At 39.3% G+C, this 21,655-nt stretch overlaps 1 protein-coding gene across 4 annotated transcripts in view; it reads right to left on the bottom strand.

Annotated features, from left to right (window-relative positions):
* Positions 1-21,535, bottom strand: part of NR1H4 (nuclear receptor subfamily 1 group H member 4) — an 87,232-nt gene extending 65,697 nt beyond the window's left edge. For 2 of the 4 annotated variants that reach the window (XM_037996651.2, XM_037996652.2), the window contains exons 1-3: positions 21,305-21,535; positions 2,323-2,457; positions 1,385-1,517 (exon numbers count right to left, since the gene is read on the bottom strand). In XM_037996651.2, coding sequence (XP_037852579.1) covers positions 1,385-1,463 — 79 coding nt within the window. In that variant the 5' untranslated portion in view covers positions 1,464-1,517; positions 2,323-2,457; positions 21,305-21,535. The remainder of the gene's footprint in view (positions 1-1,384; positions 1,518-2,322; positions 2,458-21,304) is intronic. The other 2 variants (XM_008004373.3, XM_008004374.3) reach the window with 1 other exon arrangement.
* Between the last annotated feature and the right edge of the window lie 120 nt (positions 21,536-21,655).

Genomic DNA, 21,655 nt, shown 5'->3' with positions numbered 1-21,655 from the left:
AATTATTCTGTGAGTTCTGATTGCTAGAAGAAAAAATCATTAAGATGTCTATACATTGATTTTGTTCTGAGGAACCATAGAAGGGGAGGCAGGACAGAAGCAAATGGTGAAGTGGCTAGACATGGAGGCAGGGCCTGCCACTGCCCTTGACTGCATCTACAGGATGAAGATAAGCCAACTGGAAGAAATAAGATGCAGCAAGTACTTGGGAGAACTGGCATTTAATAAATAATTACTGCTGCCTTTGGTCTCTCTGAGAGTTACTGATCAACATCTGTTTTTTCCCTAAACCTCTTTTTCCTTTCCTTTCTATTATTTATTACTAGACTCTTATTTATCAAGTGCCTACTAAATATGCACTGAATAATAAAATATTAATGAAATATGGTCACTGCCCTTAAATGCATTTGTACTGTATGGAGGCAGGTAGACATGTAAATAATTATTACAAATAATGACCCCTTTTTGGAAATGGCCTAATCAACTATCACACACTAAAGTGTTAATGACTAATAGGTAACAGCACAAATTATTAATTAACAGGTCCTAGGAATATCAGCAAGCAAATAAGCAGTCATGCCTTCATACATTGAACTTTGAGGAACTTCTAGTGTTTGCATTTTCACTATTATGATATATCATGGCCCATATATTAACGTAGGGTGAAAACTGGGAGCATCCTAGACTCCCAGCAGGGCCATTATGCAGAAGGGAATTATTTTAACACTGGCAGAAAGGCTCCCTGCCCCACCCAATATATTGCCTTGGCTGACTCTTTGTTAATGTTCTCAGTTGAAACTCTTTATAATGAGATGTTTTTCATAAATGCATAAAGTGGAGCAATATATCATTTTATGGTATCATCTAGTTACAGATCTACTGAAAACTACTTAGTACAAGTCGTCCTCAATCCTGCTTAAATGACTAATCCTGACACTATGCCGTAGATCCCCCAGCACTGGAGGAACTGCAAAAGGAAATCTGCCCAGCTATAACCTAAGTAAACTCAGCCTTTAATAGGTATCATATTAAGCCATAAGAATCATGATTTCATAGTTTAGTACCTGCTATAATAATATTGGAATTAGCCTTAGAGCAAGAATCGCTTTCTACTCCCTGCTCTGTTAATTATCTAGCCTCGCGGCCTTGAGCAATTCACAAAGCTTTTGCAGTCCTCATCTATAAAAATGAAGACCATTAGGTTCTATGAATCCAAGGTCCGATCTACCTCTAACCTTGCAGAGTAGCTAACATTGATTGAGTACTTAGAAGGAACAAAAACATGTTCTTGACCCTGGGTTGGACTCATCATCTAGGCATTTCCTCATGTATTCCCAAATCATAGTTTGTTCTTAGTGACATTCAAATGAACTTGACAACTTACCAAATAAATTTTCAGAAAAAGAAAATTCATCCGTGGTAGGCAAATGGGAGTGTTCAATGAGATTCATTTTTGATCCCATCCAAATTTTTCAGTTGAGATGCACTTTCTTTATGGTGGCCTTCAAAAAAAACTCCTGAAAGGGAAATAAATACATAGAGTTTGTGACTGTGGGGGTGGGTACAGGTTGGTTAGGAAAACTAGGGAAGGAGAGAGTGAGATCGTTTACAAGAGTACAAATGGATCCCTTTGAATGCATTTTACTATAGCCTTTCTGTATATCTCTTTTCTCAATATTTATCATTTTTATACCTCATTTGGACCTAAAAATGCCCAAGATATGTGCTTTCATAAGAGATACCCTCTAATTTATCTGAAAAAAACATCATATGCTTTCATTCAAATTTCAGCCCTTGGGAGATTTGGGCAAGATACGATGACATTTTGACTATGTCTTTATTAGAAAAAAGAAACAAATATAAAAGGCCTCGATTTAAAATGACATGAATCGGTCCCAGCTACTCGGGAGGCTGAGGGAGGAGAATGGCATGAACCTAGGAGGTGGAGCTTGCAGTGAACCGAGATCGCGCCACTGCACTCCAGCCTGGGCGACAGAGTGATACTCCATCTCAAAAAATAAATAAATAAATAAATAAAATAAAATCAGATGAATCCATGATTCATTATCTTAAACTTTATTCTAAGGTAGAATAGATTTTTATAAACATTAATAGTGATTTAAAGCCACTTCCTACTGGAATTTTTTTTACTATCTAGGCATTATGTCAGCAGATCAGAAAATCAGAGATCTTCCTTATATCTGCCTTTTAGAGGACATTTCAGGGGCTTTCATTTTCACTGTCATGATCTACCTTGGTCATGTATTGATCTGGGGCTTTTTTAAAAGATACAGTAAAAAGAAAAATAATGGTAAATCTCACCAAAGTGTCTGACGTTTCATCTTGAGGAAATGTCCAGAAGAAATTCAGGAACCCAAGAGAAGCAGTGTTCACTTTGAGCTATGTCTCTAGGTCTTCTTTTCTTCTTTCACTCCTTCCACAATGTTTTCTACCTCCCTAAAGAAGTAATTTGAAAGGATAAATAATTAAAAGTGATAATGTGTGCTATCAGAATCTCTTTTCCCAAGCTGTTTTCTGACGATGATTTTCAAACCTTTTTTTTCTGTCTCCACCAAGACATGACTTTATTTACAAATAAACAGCTATCTATATTTGCTGCCCAGGAAGAGAATATAGTGGGTTTTTTTGATATGTATGTATTTCATTAGTATTTCCCCACTGTTCATGTCTCTCTTTCTCTCTCACTCACCAAATGTCCTAGCTCAAACAGAAGTGAGTTTCAGATGCACTTGGCTTCTGGGAAGGTAGTGTACCAGAAAACTGTTTGCTTCATTCATTCATTTATTCATGCTTGCAACAAATATTCAGCAAGCATATATTCTGCACTAAATTCTGTGCTAGATATTTGAAGATAAAATGGCAACAGGAAAATAAACATTCATGATCCATGACATCAAGCTTAATTAGGAATAAATATTAAACAAATAATCAAACAAATACACAGATGATTATATATTGTCATGAAAGCTGTTTATGAGGGCAATGAACAGATGCTGTAACAGAGAGGTTTGGATGTGAAGAGATAGGGAGTCAAGAGATAGAGAAGTAGCTGAAGGAGGATGCAGTTTCAAGGGCAATTTTTAAAGATAGGTGATACTAGAGCAATCTACATTGATGGGAAAACACCAGAAGGGAACCAGCTGAAGAAGCAAGAATGAGGGAGAGTCTCCTGAGAAGAGACACAAACTGTGTCCACTGTTGGTTCCAAGCATATCTGGGTCCCTCTGGTAAACCAGTGGTATAGCCTATCAAATTCCACCACGCCCTACTGCCAAACTACTATCCTTTAATATAAGGGGCTTGGTGGGAGAAAATCCATTCTAAACTCATGGGGAGCTAAGGACCATGAACTTCACCCCAAAGGAAAGCCTTAGCCTTAGAGACATGTGTAATTTTCAGTGTAGCTGTGTTTGACCAACCCAGACTAGATTCAGGAGACCTTCCTACCACCCAGAGGTGAGAAGAAAAGGGTTGTAAATAAAAATGAAGTCTGGAAACATTGAGGTATAAGGAATATCCTTCCAATGCAACAAGCAGAAGAGAGAGAGCTCATTTCAACCTCACCCTCATCCTCAAACAACTCTGCCATATGTCACAGTGAAACTTTGAACCCACGAGGGCTGGGCAACAGGGGTGCCCAGCAGGGGAATCATGACTACTGGTTAGGCACTGCTCTGCCCCATGGACACAAAATGGAGTGGAAGGAGCAGCCAGAGCAGACCTAGTTATAAACATGAAGAGACCCCAAGGCACTCCTGAAATAACTGGAGAGTTGTCAGGGAGGGAGGCTCTGATAGGGAGCTGGAAGTCCTGAAGAGTAACTCGGTAAAAGTTGAGTTTCTGGCTAGGCACAGTGGCGACTGCCTGTAATCCCATCACTTTGAAAGGCCAAGGCAGGAGAATCACTCAAGCCCAAGAGTTCGAAGCCAGCCTGAGCAACATGACAAAACCTCACCTCTACTAAAAATTTAAAAATTAGCTGGGTATGGTGATGCACACCTGTAGTCCCAGCTAGACTACTTGGGAGGCTGAAGCAGGAGGATCACTTGAGCCTAGGAGGTTGAGGCTGCAGTGAACTCTGATCATGCTACGCATTCCAGCCTGGACGACAGAGCTAAAGTCTCAAAAAAAAAAAAAAAATGTTGAGTTGTTGTTATTAACAGGACCTCATTCATACTCACAAGCTAGTTGAGGACTAGGGAAATTCAAATTTCAGTATGTACATATCAATTGTATAATATATATAAATACATATATGAATATATGTAAATACATATATAAATACATATATATAAATACATATATGAATCATGATACTACATGTGTATACGTGCCTGTATATTGTATGATAAATGGACTTAAACACTCCCACTCTGCATCAAAATTTAGGCAATTATTGTTCTAGAGCTTCTCCTATTTTGGGAATAGGAAATTCCACAATTTCCCATAATAATATTTTCCAGGAACTCACAATGTGAACGGTCAGAAAGTTTTCCTAATATTCAACCCAAGCTTATACTCTGTAACTTAAGACCCATTTCCTCTGGTCTTTAAAAATAGAATATCACAGCTCTGTGACTCTGACTTTAGGTTTCCCTCTGTGCTCTCCTTGTCTCTGTCTTTTTTAACCTTGAGCCATGTTCAGCAAGCTCCCCCATACTTCCACCGCACATTACAGCTTTTTAATATTTTCCAGGCACACTCATCTTCATTTTGGATTCCTGTGATATATTTTCTTCAATACATTCATATATAAACTTGGCACCTTCAAATCAAGTGCCTGGCATACAGTCAGCCCTCAAGAAATGTTGGCTCTATTAAATTTCCTGCATTTATTGTTTTTCTTGCTTAGTTCTGCCAAATTCTATGACATTTGACTTGCTCTTCCTGGAGAAATGGTATAAGCCCTATTGGCAAAAAAGCTTAGGACATAATTTATCACTTGCTCTCCAAATGAAAAGTCCAATTCCCCTAATTCTGCATCATTTAAGTTATTATCCCTGATTGGAGACCCACCATGTGAATGCCCCTGATTAGCTAACAGCGGAACTCTCTAGAATCCAGATAGCAGGGTCCACTCAGGTCAGATTCATTGGGTTTGCAATTCCTGAATGGGCTTTAAAAAAAAACTCTAATTTTTGAAATGGTAACACAAGACCATGGTAAACAATTCAAATAGTATACTCAAAAAAGTCTTCCCAGCTCAGACACCCATTTCCCTTACCCAAATACTGTTACAATGGCTAGTTCCTTGTGTATCCTTCCAGAATATTCTCACTCTTCAGTATGAAAGGGCCTTTAAATACTGTATTGAAAACTAGAGTTTGTAAACTATTGCCTGCAGGCTAAAGCCGGTCGGCTGCCTGCTTTTGTGTGGCCTGAGAGCTTAGAATGGTTTTACATTTTCAGATGGTTAAAAAAAACTGAAAGAAGAATATTTCGTGACACATGGAAATTATATGAAATTCGTATTCAGTGCCTATAAATAGTTTAATGGTACACAGCCACACTCACTTGTTTATGGAATATCTATGGCTCTTTTCTCCCTACAGTAGCAGAGTTGAGTACAGTAGTTGCAACATAAGACTGCACAGTTCAGAAACCCACAAATATTTACTATCTAGCCTTTTACAGAAAAAGTATGTTAATCCCTGTCTTAAACAAATAACAGAAGGGATTCAAACAATCAAAGTAGTATTAGAGGTAAACTATTAATAAATGTAAAGAGTACCTTGGGGATATAAACCCACTTAATTAAATACATCTCATAATAGTCAGATTTTCTTTACCACTTAACAGCTTCTTACTGAGATTAGCAGCTTTAGCCTATTTGCCAAGAGCTTCCATATACATTATTTGTCTAATTACGGTTACTTCGGTGCCCTTCTTTCTCTAATACTCTTCACTTTCATGTCGGGGAAGGAACTGCAATAGAAGAACTCCCAGGAGACCCTTGACTTTAGCTCTGAAGTCTTTCTTTTTTCCTTCAAATCCTCCCTTCCATAAAAGGAGTCATGTTATAGGTTGAGAATAAGCTCATTTACCCTTTAAAAGACCCTTGAAAAACAATATGCTCCTTCAACACACTTTTTGGGTTGACATCTAATGTCTTTCACTAAAAAATAAAATAGTTGCAAGAAATATAATTTCTGACATATTATAAAAATTGACATTTTTACATGTTGTTGCATTACTTTTAAATAATTCGATTAAATCTCAATATCACAGCAACTTTATACCCTCCCTTATCCTTTTAAGAAATAGATGAAGTTATTCTTTAACAGCTGGAAACTTTTTAATCATTTCTGTTCTTCCTCAAGTTTATATTTCATTCCATTCACTTCACGACAGAATTTTATCCTAAGGTAGCATATGTCTACAGTGAGAGTCTGTTATTGGACATTTTATCATATTTTCTGCCACTAAAATATGTATATAAACTTGAATTTTTTTCATTTCTAGTGACTTTAAGATTTTAAACTTTTAAGTTTTCAGGATTTACTTTATGACTAGCTATTATGAGTACCCATTTAATCAAAATTATGCCTTGTCCATTACACTGTCTCTACAAATGAGGCAGCTCATTCTCCATGCCAAAAGGCACAAGTAGAGAAAGCAGTCTATTGCAGAGGAGAGAACACCAGATCAGAAAGGAAAACAACATTATGGCCGGGAGCAGTGGCTCACACTTGCAATCCCAGCACTTTGGGAGGCTGAGGTGGGTGGATTACTTGAGGTTGGGAGTTCCAGACCAACCTGGCCAACATAAGAATAAAAAAAATACAAAAATTAACCGGCCATGGTGGCGCAGGCCTGTAATCCCAGCTACTCAAGAGGCTGAGGCAGGAGAATCACTTGAACTTGGGAGGCAGAGGTTGCAGTGACCCGAGATTGCACTACTGCACTCCAACCTGGGCAACAGAGTGAGACTCTATCTCAAAAAGAAAAGAAAGAAAGGAAAACAACGCTGTCAGGTGATAGCCATGGTCAACAGTTGGCAGAACACATGAAGTAGAGGAAGCAAATCTCCTTAGAAATGCAGCGAAAGGCCAGACGTGGTGGTTCACGCCTGTAATCCCAACACTTTGAGAGGCCGAGACAGGTGGATCACTTGAGGTTAGGAGTTTGAGACCAGCCTGGTCAACATGGTGAAACCCCGTCTTTTCTAAAAATACAAAAATTAGCTGGGTGTGGTGGCAGGTTGCTGTAATCCCAGCTACTCAGGAGGCTGAGGCAGGAGAATCACTTGAACCTGGGAGGCAGAGGTTGCAGTGACCCGAGATCGCGTCATTGCACTCCAGCCTGGGCAACAGAGCAAGACTCCGTCTCAAAAACAAAACAAAACAAAAAAATCAGCGGGTAAAGAAAAAGATTTGATTTGAACATGCTCACTTGCCTACCTTCCCCCTGACTCCCCCACTCCCCACCCCTGTCCTGGAAGAGGGATAGGGTGGTTGCAGGATGGATTAGCCAGCTGCCCCCTCTATTAGCTTAATCAGTCTCAATTAATAGTTGGTTAATAAAACCCCAACTTGAAGAATTCCTTCATGCACTGCTTTCCTGAAAAGTTATTAAAATTTATTTTTTAAGCTAAAGTATTTTTAAAATAAAAGGGTCATTGCAGAAAATTGAGGCAATACAGCAAAGCATAAAAAATGTCAAGTTGCATTCTATTTTTTTTCCATTTACACTCCCACCAGCAGTAAATAAGAGTGCCTTTCTTGTCATACCTTTATGAGCATCACCCACTCTCACTTTGAACAATTTTTTTCTAATTTATTAGGTGACAAATTCTATCTTGTTGCATTAAATTACATTTCTCTGATTAGCAGTAAGTTTGAAAAACATGTCTTTACATCTATATTGGCTATCTGTGACAGTTTCCATTTTGAGTTTACTTCCTTTGCCATTTTTCTATTGAAGTGTTCTCTTTTTTTATTGACTTGGCAGAGTTCTTTGTATGTTGAGTGTATTAGCATTCTATTATATTTACTACATGCCTTTAAATTACCTTTACCTAAAAAGTTTTGCATTGTATGTAGTTAAATATATCAGATTTTTTAAAGGTTACTTTTATTGCTGCTTATTTTTAGTTTATGGTACAAGGTGGAATTTTTTTTTTCAGAATTGCTTCTTGAGTACATTTTCCCTTACCCATTGGTTTATAATGCTTCTTTGATTAAGACTTTAGTTTTCCATTGATTGTGCAGTTACTTCTTGTATCAATATCATCCCTTCCTATTATTGATCATTCTCTTTCAACATTTCCTAAGATACTCTCGCTTGTTTTCTATGATAAAATTATCACATCTTGTATCACACTCTTAAAAAGGAAAGTTTCTTTGGGAGTTTGAGATGGTACCAAATGTAGATATTTAGGGAGAAAATCTGCTCATTTCTGATATTTAATTTTGCCTTTCAAGGGCACAGCATATCTCCATTTGCTCAAATGTGCTCTTATACCTCTCAGTCTTATCAATTTTTCCCCTGTATGTCCCAGTTTGTTGATGGATGCTTCCTTGTCGTTTTTCTCTCCCTCCTCCTCATACGGTAATTAATGCTTTGACTTCATCTCTTTTGTCTTTACTATATCACCAGATTGTAAACTTCTAGAAGAGAGGAAGCATTGCTTATATTTATTTTGTATTCTCTTTGCATGGCTAGCAATGTTTTACGTATGCAGAAATAATAGCTTTGGTCTAGTATAAATATCACTGGGGATGAGACATGAGAAGATTAAGGGTGGAGTGCCAGTTCTGACCTTCCGTAGCTTCACACGTGACCTGGAACTGCTCACTCAGCACCTCCTCCCGACACTACCACCGAGAGGCTCCCCTGATTGGGGGGTTAAATTGAAATAATAGGGTTGCTGTAAAGATTAAAAAGTGAACCTTTCATAGGTTTTCAAATATATGTATACAGTGACATGTATAAAAAAAGTTCACCACATTGTTTCCAATGGTAAGAAATTGGAAACAGCATAATGTCCATCAAAAAGAGAATGGATACAATAAATAAATTACACATTCACAGTTGAATACTATACAGCAATTAAAATAATTATAATCTGAACTAAAATAAATGACTATAAAATTAACTAGCAGCTGGGCATAGTGGCTCACGCCTGTAATCCCAGCACTTTGGGAGGTCGAGGTGGGTGGATCACCTGAGGTCAGGAGTTTGAGATCAGCCTGGTCAACATGGTGAAATCCCATCTCTACTACAAATACAAAATATTAGCCGGGGGTGGTGACACACACCTGTAATCCCAGCTACTTGGGAGGCTGAGGCAGGTGAATCGCTTGAACCCAGGAAGCGGAGATTTCAGTGAGCCGAGATCGCGCCACTGCACTCCAGCCTGGGCAACAGAGCAAAACTCCATCTCAAAAACATTAAAAACTAAAATAAAATAAAATGAACTAGAACTAGATGTATTCATATGAATAAATGGGACAACATCATATTGAGCAAAAGAATCAGGTTGCAGAATAATACACACATTTTGATGTAAAGATATGCAAAACAGTGCTACATATTACTACTGTTACTCTACTGCAGGGGTCAGCAAACTATGACTCTCAGACCCAACCCAGCCTGCCAAAGACCAGATTTGCCCTTTTGTTTACTTGTTGTCTATGGCTCCTTTCTAAGCTACAGTGACAGAGTTAACTACTGTGGTTACAATACAGTCCATATGGTCTGCAAAGTCTAAGATATTCAGTCTATCCTTTGTAGAAAACGCTTGTGATCCTTGCCTTAACTGTAAAGACATGAATGAAAGTAATGAGCCTCATATTTGGAATAGAACTGCAGAATGTGAGTGGGCAGGTACATGGGGAGTATCTATAATACCTGTAATACTCTCCTTCTAAGTTGAGCAATAAATACAAGGAATTTGATTATATTACTCTATTTTGTTGCATGTTGAAAATATTTCACAATGAAAAGATCGAATGAAATTATATATGGAAAGCTTCCTATGTAAAAATACGTAAGTTCATACGGGGCTTCTCTCTTTCTCACACATTCTTGCCCTTGCTACACACCATTCTTAAAGCTTTGAGGAAAAAGTAATTCCTTCCCATAAAATGTTTGGGGAGCCTAACTGTGGTCAGTGGGGAGCTACTGGAAATTTTGAGTGGCACAATGAAATCAGTAGTTACGATTACTCTAGTGAGAAGGTGGGCGGGGGAGGGAAGCAGTAAAAGAAGGAGAAACATTCAGGAAGTTGTTGTGTTATGACCGGAGTGCATAGCAGCGTGGCGTCAGTAGAGGTGGGAAGGAAGGAACTTGTGTGGCCTCAGTAGAGGTGGGAAGGAAGGAAGCTGTGTGGCGTCAGTAGAGGTGGGAAGGAAGGAACCTGTGTGGCCTCAGTAGAGGTGGGAAGGAAGGAAGCTGTGTGGCGTCAGTAGAGGTGGGAAGGAAGGAACCTGTGTGGCCTCAGTAGAGGTGGGAAGGAAGGAACCTGTGTGGCGTCAGTAGAGGTGGGAAGGAAGGAACCTGTGTGGCGTCAGTACAGGTGGGAAGGAAGGAACTTGTGTACGCCATACAAAAAGGAGGAGGAAGGAGAAGCAGCAGCCCGATGATGCAAAGTTCCAGCCTTGGGTATTGGTGAAAGCAGGGACAAAATGTTTATTTCTAAAATGCTGTAACCTAAGTCATCGTTTAAGGACTCAGGAATTATTTTAGAAATGGTATGCACTGTTTGTTTTTATTGTGATAAGACACATAGTTACTGGTAGCTTGGACTCCCACTTTCTGGTTATCAATATTTACTTATTTAGATATTGTGTGTCACGGGAAGTTCAGGGTGTATGGAGCTCCTCTGATTTAGCATAAACCACTTGCAATCGGAGACCTTGGAAAGACACTGCTGCAATTAAATAACTTTGACTCTGACGACAGAGGAATCTTAGTTTTTGGAGGATGAAGATAAAAACCGATTACATGCATTAGTTCACTATGAACTCTACACATCAAGCCATCATTCATGGTGACATTGTCTCAGATGAACTCAGTTGTTGATAGCCAAGTATACACTTTGTTGGATATCTATGTAATCCATTTTTAAAGGGCAGGAAAAAACATGAAGGTTTTCTAACCATCATCTTTTTATGCTCAGAGGAAGTCTTAGATTCTGCCCAAAGGGTGGAAATACTTTTTTTTTTTTTTTTTTTTTTTTTTTGAGACAGAGTCTTGCTCTGTCACCCAGGCTGGAGTGCAGTGATGCAACTTCAGCTCACTGCAGTCTTCATCTCCTGGGTTCAATCGATTCTCCTGCCTCAGCCTCCCGAGTAGCTGGGATTACAGGCATGCGCTACCATATCCAGCTAATTTTCGTATTTTTAGTAGAGACAGGGTTTCGCCATGTTGGCCAGACTGGTCTCGAACTCCTGACCTCAAGTGATCTGTCCTCCTTGACCTCTTGAAGTGCTGGGATTACAGGCATAAGCCACCACACCTGGCCTGGAAATATGTTCTTAAGGAAAAAGAGAAAAGAGCTCTAGGAAAAGAAAAAATATTTTATTTTTCCAAGCATTTGGTCTTCAAGCAGCACTCAAACTGAAGTTCTTTCCAGGACAGAAATACAGATTTACATTAAATAGATACTTCCAAAAATCCAGAGACACGTCAAGCGCAATATATGGCCAACAAGGATGGCTGTGAGCCAATATGGCCAATGGACCACATCATTCTGAAAACAGTGTTCTATAAGGACCAAACAATTTTTATTACTATCTTAGTAACCACTACATAGATTTTTTGGTGATAGATTAAAATAAAATTTAATATTTAAATTAACATTTTGATTAAATTTTTAAAATTAAAATTAAAATAACTTTAATGAGTAGGCAGGTTCCATGTGATGTTATCTGATTTAATCCATCATAAGCTAAGTAAGGGCTAATACAAACACTTTACAGATGAGAAAACTGAGGTTTAGAGAGACTAAGCAATCTTTCCCAGGTCATGTAACTAGTAAAAAGCAAGTGGGGATGTAACCTGTGTCTAACTCTCAATCCATGCTGTCATGCAGCTCTCCCACCGAGACTACCACCAGCCACCTGCAATCCTTAGTGAAGGTCACTGGGCAGTTCTGTAAAGTCACTTCTGCTAAGGCACTCAGCATTAGCTGTTCACATGCACAAATCAATCAGGTAAGTTGGAACAGGGTTTACCCACAGTATTATTTTGTTTCTTCTCAAACTTCTTTTGCTGTTTCTAAAATCTCCATTGAAAGGCATACTTCCTTCAGGTTTATACATCAAAAATACCTGCATCGACCGGGCGCGGTGGCTCGTGCCTGTAATCCCAGCACTTTGGGAGGTCCAGGCAGGCAGATCATGAGGTCAAGAGATCAAGACCATTGTGGCCAACATGGTGAAACCCCATCTCTACTAAAAATACAAAAATTAGCCGGGCATGGTGGCACACGCCTGTAGTCCCATCTACTTGGGAGGCTGAGGCAGGAGAATCGCTTGAACCTGGGAGGCGGAGGTTGCAGTGGGCCAAGAGTGTGCCACTACACTCCAGCCTGGTGACAGAGTGAGAATGTATCTCAAACAAACAAGCAAACAAAAAAATAAATAAATAAAAGTACCTGCATCAACCAGATATCCACAGCTTTCGAAGCTTCTCTGCTCTCTGGAGCTTACACAATGGTGCCTAAACAACAGCTGACCTTTATTTCCAACTAGATGTAGAAGAAGCACCTGGAGTTGAGGCCTCTAGGACCAGGAACCCAGAAGTGAATGTCTTCTTAAATTTTGCACCCTCAGTGCCTCACTTGCCTAGCTCTAGGTCTAGCCCTGCTTCTCAACTGCTTGACTAGCACAAACTCCAGGAGACTTTCATAATCCTGGGTACCTCTTCCTTGTAGTGGTGTTACGACGGTAATTCAACCTTTGTTTTTGTGGATTTGGTTTTCTGTTTCTCCCATTAAACCAGCAGCTCTGGGAGAGATTACATTGGATCTCCAATGCCTAGCACAATGCCAACCAGGTACATCTTAGATGCACAATAAATTCTTGTTAATTGAGTAAATGAGCAAATGGTTGCATGAATAAATAAAGTAACTGATACATAAATGAGTGAATGAATAATATACCCTACTAGATAACCACCTTTAGAATCAGTCTTGTTTGGGCCATAGGACAGAAATTAGTGAATAGAGGCATACAACACAATACACACAAGAGCCGAAGAAGGATTTTTTTTTTTTTTTGTCACATAAAAAAACCTAACAACTAAGTCTGCTTCCCCACAATGTAGACTAATTAGTGAACGGTAACTATTTTTGCTGGAAATCTCTTAAGTAATAGGCTTTTCAGTCTCCCCATGGGAACCATTTTATACATGAGTCGACCACCCCAGGAACTGTTTTGTTTTGTTTCAGGGTTTTTGTTGTTTTTTCTTTGTTTGTTTGTTTTGAGACAGGGTCTCTCTCTTTCACCTGGGCTGGAGTGCAGTGGTGCCATCTTGGCTCACTGCAGCCTCGACCTCCCGAGTAGCTGGGACTACAGGCATGCACCACCAGCCCAACTAATTTTTTTTTTTTTTTTCTGAGACGGAGTCTCACTCTGTCGCCCAGGCTGGAGTGCAGTGGCGTGATCTCGGCTCACTGCAACCCGGGTTCCGTCTCCGGGTTCACACCATTCTCCTGCCTCAGCCTCCCGAGTAGCTGGGACTACAGGTGCCCTCAACCATGCCCAGCTAATTTTTTTGTATTTTTAGTGGAGACGGGTGCTGGGATTACAGGTGTGAGCCACTGTGCCTGGCCTCAGCTAATTTTTTTAAATTTTTTGTAGAGACAGGATTTCACCATGTTGCCCAGGCTGGTTTAGAACTCCTTAGCTCAAGCAATCTGCCCACCTCAGCCTCCCAAAAGTGCTGGGATTACAGGAGTGAGCCACCATGCTGGGCCGGAATAGTTTTAATTAATCTCCCAAATTTCCCGTTGTTAATTTCTCTTCCATTAGAACTACCAGGAATAGTTTTGTTGTGGTGATTGTCTTCTAAATGTTGGCTCTTCATAATCAGGAAAGTTTGTTTTTTCTTTTTTCATGTATGTACATTAGTCAAAATGGTCAAGAAGCTATTTGTTTAATGCTTTCTCCGTGACTAACTTGTCATCTTTTTCAAATACTTCATTGGATCTTCTGAAATATTGTGCCTCTTACTCATGTAAATTGTTTGCAAAGATGGCCACCACAACTGCTTCCTTTCCACACACTCTTACAGTGTGAGTTTGCCACTCCTCTCATCAATGCACGAAGTCTGTTTCCCTAGTCCTTGGACCTGAACTGGTCTAATATCTTCCTTGACCAACAGAATGTGGTAGAAGTGAGGTTGTGGGACTTCCAAGCCAGGCCTTAAGAAACCTTGCAGCTTCTGTTTTTCACATCTAAGAATGCTGCTCTGAGATTGCCATACTGTTTGCAGATATCCCAGATTTAAAAATCTCATGGAGAAAGAAGTTCAGCTCTTCCAACTGTCACAGCTGACAGCCACATCAAGACCCCAGACATGAGAGAGGCCATCTCGGTCCTTTCATTCCAGTTGATCTCACATCTGAATGAGCAACATGAGTGAACCCAGGTATAACCAGCAGAGAAGCTGCTCAGCTGCCCCACAGAACTATGAGAATTAATGGATCATTCCTGTTTTATGCCACTAAGCTTTGGGATGGTTGTTACAAAGAAACAAATAACTGGTAGAGAAATCAGTACCTAGAAGTGAGATGCTGTCTAAGAAAACCCCTAACATATATAGCCTGGGCTTTGGGATTGGGGGATGATCTGAGGCTAGAAGGGCAGTGAGGAGATGCGTTAGTGGAAACTGGAAGAGCAGTAAGAAAATTCCCATAGGAGGTGGGAAGGTGGCGATCCTTTTATAATCATGAAACTATCAGTAAAACTGTCTCCTGTGGTAACTTGGAAGATAGAAATGTTTCTAATAAATTCATAGATCTAAGATTTCCCACTAGCATGGTGGATGTGCCTGTTGGTCTCTTTAGCTATGTGTGGTAAGGTACTTACTCTTTAAAAATGGCATTTCAACATCAATTTCCCATTCATTCACTCATTTATTTAGTCAGTGTACATTTATTGACAGGCACTGGACATAGTAAAAAATAATGACTTTTCAGAAAGCTTAGTAGAAAAGTCAGGCAAGAAAAACCCAATTATAGTAGTGTGAGGATTGCTACAACAGAGCTAAGCACAGGTGCCATCAGGAGCCCAAGCAGGGACATTCATTCATCCAATATTCATTAATTCTCTACAGTATACCAAGTTTTGGTCTAGGTTTTAGAAATACGGTGGTAGGTAAGACAGAGGGCTTACATTCTAGAGTTATAAGTGAATAATACACAAGTCAACAAATAATAGGATTTCTAATGAGGATAATAAGGAAGTAAAAGAGAAGGATACAGTGTTGTAGTTGAACACTATTTTAGAGAGGGCAGTCAGAGAAGAGCTCTCTGAAAAGTGGACATTCGAACTGAGATGTGAAGGACAAGAATGAGTAAGTCATGCAAAGGGAAAATAAGTTCAGGCAGAGTGATCAGCAAAAGCTAAGGGCCTGGGCTTGGAGTGTTGGAAGAACAACACAAGCCCAGCGAGGCTGGAAATGAGTGAGCCAAGGAGGTGCTATAGGAGATGAGGTCTGAGAGTAGGCAGCTCTTGTATGGCCTGTGGGCTATGGTAAGAAGTTTGGATGTTCTTCTAAATGGAAGTAATTGATGAGTTTTAAACAAGGGTATAGGGAGGAGAATGACGGAAATATTTCTGAGCGTGGAGGGTTGATTCCTGAACCTAATCTTGAAGGAACAGGCATTAGGCTAGGAAAACGGCATGCAACAGGATGGCTATAGGAAGGGAAAATAGCATGCTGTGTTCTGAACAACCCTAAATGGTTGTCTGTGCTGTAGCTAGTGGACTCAGCTCAAATCAGTGGAAGATGGATGACTATTCAAGAAATCGTGGCAAGAAAATTGCCTCTGCTTTGAGGGTAAAAACGAAGATATCCTTATGCATCATTCTTGGAAAATACATCTCAGATGGATTAAAGACTTTGAAAATTATAAAATTATTGGGAGAAAATATATTTATGATCTTTGTGGATTTGGGGATTGAGAAGGGCTTTATTAAATAAGAAGTAAATAGGAAAAGAATACATTTGAGAACATTGAAGTGTAAGACAGAGATTAAGGCATTATAAACAAAGCTAAATATATTAAAATGGATGAAAATATTTACAACATAAATAACAGCAAAAATATTAGTACAAACAATATATAAATGATTCCTATAAATAAAAACAGAAAGGATAAACAATCCAAGAGAGAAACTGGCAAAGGATACGAAAAGGAAGTTCACCAAAGTGGAAACACAAGTGGCCAGTGAACACAGAAAATATCTGAAACTAATAATAATTAGAAAAATGGAAATTACTCTAACTAAATACCATTCTCACCTATCAGATTATCAAAAATTTTTAACTTTGATAATATTCGAAGTGTATGAAAATATGTATTCTCACATATTGCTAGTGGGGGCATAGATTTTAGTCTTTTTGGAGGGCTCTTTAGCAGTGTATGTTAAAATAAAGTGCAATTTTAATTCCTAGGTATCTTTCCTAGAGAAATATTTGCCAGTGTGCACCAGGATGTTCATTGTAACATTGCCTCTAATGCAGAAAGGGAACCAACCACCTAAAAAACCATCAACAGTTGAATGACTAAATGAACAATGCTCTGTAGTATCAAATATTAGGAAGTGGTTAAATAAGATTAAAGTGTTTTGGTTTGTATTAACATTGAAACAGTGAAGTAGAGGAGAATGGGGCTAGGGGAAGGTCAAAAAATATTTTAGACTTAGTTATAATGTTGTAACTTTTAACACAGTGACTACATTAAGATATGTCAGTCTCCTCGGGCATCATTTCCTGTCCTCAATTTTGCCAATTATATAATCAGGTGCTATAAGCAGATATATTTAGATGCTCTAGAAGAGAAAGGTTTGCTTCATTTTCTTAAAACAATTTTAGGACTGTACAGTATTTTTGAGCTTCAGTGAAAATTATAAACCTCTCTCTAGGAAAGACATATACAAACTACAGAGATTTTTCTAAATTAATACATGTTTAAGAGAAGTTTTATGTTCACTATAAAATTGAACAAAATGTACGGACAGCCTCCATATACCTCTTTCCCCCAACCCCCCACACATGCGCAGCCTCCTCTACTTTCAACAACTAGCACCAGAGTGGCACATTTTTTTTTTACAAGCGATGAACCTACGCTGACACATCTTTATCAGCGAAAGACTATAGTTTACATTAGGGCTCAGTCTTGGTGTTGTGTATTCTATGGGTTTTGACAAGTGTATACTAACACGTGCCCACCATTGGTAATATCATGTAGAATGATTTCACTGCCCTGAAAATTCTCTGTAAAATGCATAGATTTTTAAATGTAGTCTCAAGTGACCCTGGCCCCCCTGAAGCCCAATTATAGCCTCACATTCAGTCGGGACTCCAGGAGAACAAGAATCTTTTACATGACCACTTTGGAATGACAATTTTTTGTCCCGTCTCTGCCCTGCAAATTCTGGATGGCAACCAGCTTTTGCTCCTTAAGCCCCAGGCTGGTATCAACTCGCCATCTACACTGGCAGCTTCCATAGCTCTCGAGGACATGGCAGCAAATAGCTCTCTGCTTAGAAACAGTCTCAGCCCAGAGCAGTGTTTTTATTTTCTGTAATCAGCAACATCCCACAGCAGGACTGTCTTCTCCATGCACAGCTATATTATTTACCATGTTTTCCAGATAACTGTGTTAAATATATCTACAGGACTTGACAATGCAAAGCCACACCATTTCTCCTTTTCTTTACATTCATAACATTAATTAAAGTGTAAGAGACCCAGATTATCTCAGGTTCATTGAGACCTGGAAAAGGACATCTAAATCTCTTTAAAATGGGAAGCAAAATCTCAAAGTTTTGTTAGGATTTTATCTTAAAAAAAATGAAAATTAATAAAAAGTTATTTTATATTTATACATATTTATTTTAATCACCACAACCCTGTTATATTTCTTAATCCTAACAAATAACCAATCTTATTTTTTTCCTGTGCAATATTTGCAATTTTACTTTGCAATCAAGTTGCATTATATTAGTGTCATTTTATCACAAATTTACAAAGCAGATAGAGTAGGAATAGTAGATGTTCCTTTATGGCCAAAATTGGAAATGGGCAAACTGAGGGAGAAAATAATTCACTGTGAAGAGCAAAGGGGTTAGGGGATTCCAGAGCAGGGTGAGAGAAGGGAGAGAAAAGAGAGAAGGATGGATATTTGTACGTAATAATGATTTTTGCCTCCTCATACAGCTTGGTGACTAAGGACACTCGTATAGTGATGCCTGTTAACTACATCGTCACTGGTAGAAACGACTGTGACAATAAAAAATACATGGGAGGAAAATTTTTCCTACTTCTTATTTTAAAAAAAATTTGAGGTGGTGTCTCACTATGTTACCCAGGCTAGAGTACAGTGGCATGATCATAGCTCACTGCAGCCTTGAACTCCTGAGCTCAAGCAATCCTTCCACCTCAGCCTCCCGAGCTGCTAGCATCGCAGGCACGCATCACTGTGTCTGGCTTGTTCCTATATTTTTTAATTTCCCTTTATAATCTATGTTGCTACAGATTAAGATAAAGATGAGACTGAGAGTAAAGAGAAGGGAAATCTCTTTCTATGAAGAAAAGAACTTTTTGTCCTTTATGCACCCACCTAATGACAACGTGAGCCTTTGAAACTCTATCACATCATGGTATGCATTCTCATGGCACTCATAATCCAGAGACTGTAAGCCACAGCAGTTCTGAGCTCCTCTAAGATGTCCCTAATCACAGCAGCATGGAGAGTTCATTGTGGTCTTTAATTAAAATGCTGATAAATGAAATGTCCAAAAAGCTATCCTAGACTGGTCTCTGGGTGAAAACAAATAGTGCTCGAAACTTTTCAGTTTCCCTACTCATGGTGCAATCACTCAAAAATGCCCTATGCAGGAGGTTTCAGGAAATGTCAAACTTGTTCCTGGGTTTAACAAATCACCTCTGTCAGGCTGGAATGCTTAACGGCTAGGATCCCCCTGCTCCCCTATCATTCCTCATTTCAAGTTTTCCCAGCCTCCGCCAATATCGGAGTAGCCAGGAAGAGGCTTTGGAGTCAGAAAGACTCACCCTCAAATTTAGGTCCTGCGACTTCCTAACCATCTGCCTGTGCACTGGTTACTTGTCCTTTTCGAGTCTGTTTTCTCATCTGTAAAATGAGTATAAGAAAAACTCCTGACTGGGCACAGTGGCTCAAGCCTGTAATCCTAGCACTCTGGGAAGCCGAGGTGGGCGGATCACCTGAGGTCAGGAGTTCGAGAGCAACCCGGCTAACATAGTGAAACCCTGTCTCTACTAAAAATACAAAAATTAGCAGCATGGTGGCGCGCACCTGTAGTACCAGCTACTCAGGAGGCTGAGGCAGGAGAATCGCTTGAACCCAGGAGGCAGAGGTTGCAGTAAGCGGAGATCGCGCCACTGCACTCCAGCCTGGGAGACAGAGCGAGACTTTGTCTCAAAAAATAATAATAAAAAAGAAAAATAAAGAAAAAAGTCCCATACAGGGTTGTTGTAAGAAAGAAACAGGCAGGTGAAGTAAAGGCTAGGACATGTTAGTAGGCACTGAAGAAAAGTTAGCTCCATCACACACTCATGCATACACACATTTCTTTTCTTTTCCTTACAGAGTACAAGGGCCTCACAACCACTGGATATTCCATTGCAACTGGCCCAATCTCGGAGAGGTGGAAACGAGAGGAAGGACAAGGATTCCATCACTTTCCCTCTCCAGCTGCGGGGAGAGGGCAGAGGTACATGGTGGGAAATTGCTGCAAATCTTGAGGAAGGGTCAAGACAGCTTTGTCCCTGGCCAGTACTTCATCAGTTAACCAGCAATTGCATCAGTATTTGTTGCAACATCCTCAGAAAACAGAAAAGTCCATGGTACAAATGGCACAGATCCATAATTTGGAGGACTGGGGGTGGGAAGGTAACACAAAGATAAAAGCATCTATCATTTTATAAAATCACAACTAGAAACAAAATGGTAGCTCCATGTACATCTTTCCCTCTCTTCTCCCTTTTTTTAGGAACAGAAAAAAAAATATGTATATATAAACCACTTTATTGAGGTGTGACTGACATATAAAAGCTTTACGTATTCCATGTATACACTTCGATGAGTCTGGGGATAGGTATACACTCATTAAATCATCATCACAATCTATACCATAAACCTATTCATCACCTCCAAAAGTTTCTTCCTACCTTCTTATTTATCACTAATATTATTTCTAAGGGTCCCTACCCCTCTTATCAATACTCCTGAAGTGGTTCTAAAACAGCACCAGAAACGGCATCAGATTTCTTTAAAGCTCAAAGCTCAGGTGTTTCTTAGAGGAAGAATTCAAGGTGAGTCACTTGTCATTCCCTCCTGCCCCTCCCTTCTAAATACAAACCCAATTAAAAGAAGTAAGTGAGGCTCCACAGTTGCCCCATTCACTTTGTCAGTAAGGAGACAAAGAGATATCTTATCTATAGATTTAGTCCTTGGACAATTTCGTTACTAAAGTTCTTCCTTATACTCACATTTCTGTCTTTTAAAAATATTTCCATTTGATATTAATATTGGAAGTGCAAAGCAATAGAAGAATTTACAACTGAAGTCAAGATAGAAGAATTTTTCCACCTACTCTTCTTTTAGGGAAAAATTTCATTTCAATTAAGCATAGGTTAAATGTCCTATTCTTAGTTCGCAAGTCATCTGACATTAGCAATATTCCCAAACTCACTTCAAGAGTTGATAAATCACCAAAATATAGCACGCTATACAGGTCAATTGTTTATGGAATCAGAACAGAAACATTTCTGAAATTTACTATCTCCAGTGATTTACTTAGGTGACCACAATGTTAAAAGAATATTTCTAAATAAGTTTTCAATAGGTAAGCAACTGTTAAGACTCATTAACTTCTACTTCTGTTTCTTTTCATTTTTGAGTTTCTTTCTTTTTTTAATTTTCAGGACTTTATATCAAACTCTACTAACTTAGAATTCATTTATTGACATAAATTACTGATGTCAAAGAGAAACTTTTAAGTGACTATTTTTTCTCTGTTGCCATGAGATAGACACCCCACTCCCAAAGGAATTAGGTACTTACTTGGATTGTTTTGGGTCAGAGATGGACTTTCAAGGCCCTGGGAGGATTCTGAATCGAGTCTTCCTCTCCAGATTCCAGCAATTTTGCTACAAATGCTCAGAATCCAATTTCGCATTAGGATAAGTCAGGGAGACAATGAGGTGAGGAGGAGGAGAGAGTTCTAGTGTGCTGTGCATGATCACAGGCGGCCTTCCGGGCTAGCAGCAGCATCTCTTCCTTGGCTCTGTGCCTCATGGACACAGATTAGTCATTAACAATCTTTCCCTGCTAAATGATGTAAACATAGAAAGGAACCTTGGGAGAGCCTCGAGATTCCCAAGACAAACCCGCAGAGTCCCAGAATGAGGAATG

The sequence above is a fragment of the Chlorocebus sabaeus genome, chromosome 11, assembly GCF_047675955.1.
Source record: "Chlorocebus sabaeus isolate Y175 chromosome 11, mChlSab1.0.hap1, whole genome shotgun sequence".
NCBI lineage: Eukaryota > Metazoa > Chordata > Mammalia > Primates > Cercopithecidae > Chlorocebus > Chlorocebus sabaeus.
Note: the sequence above shows the minus strand (reverse complement) of the source record. Positions and strands in the feature narration are given on the sequence as shown.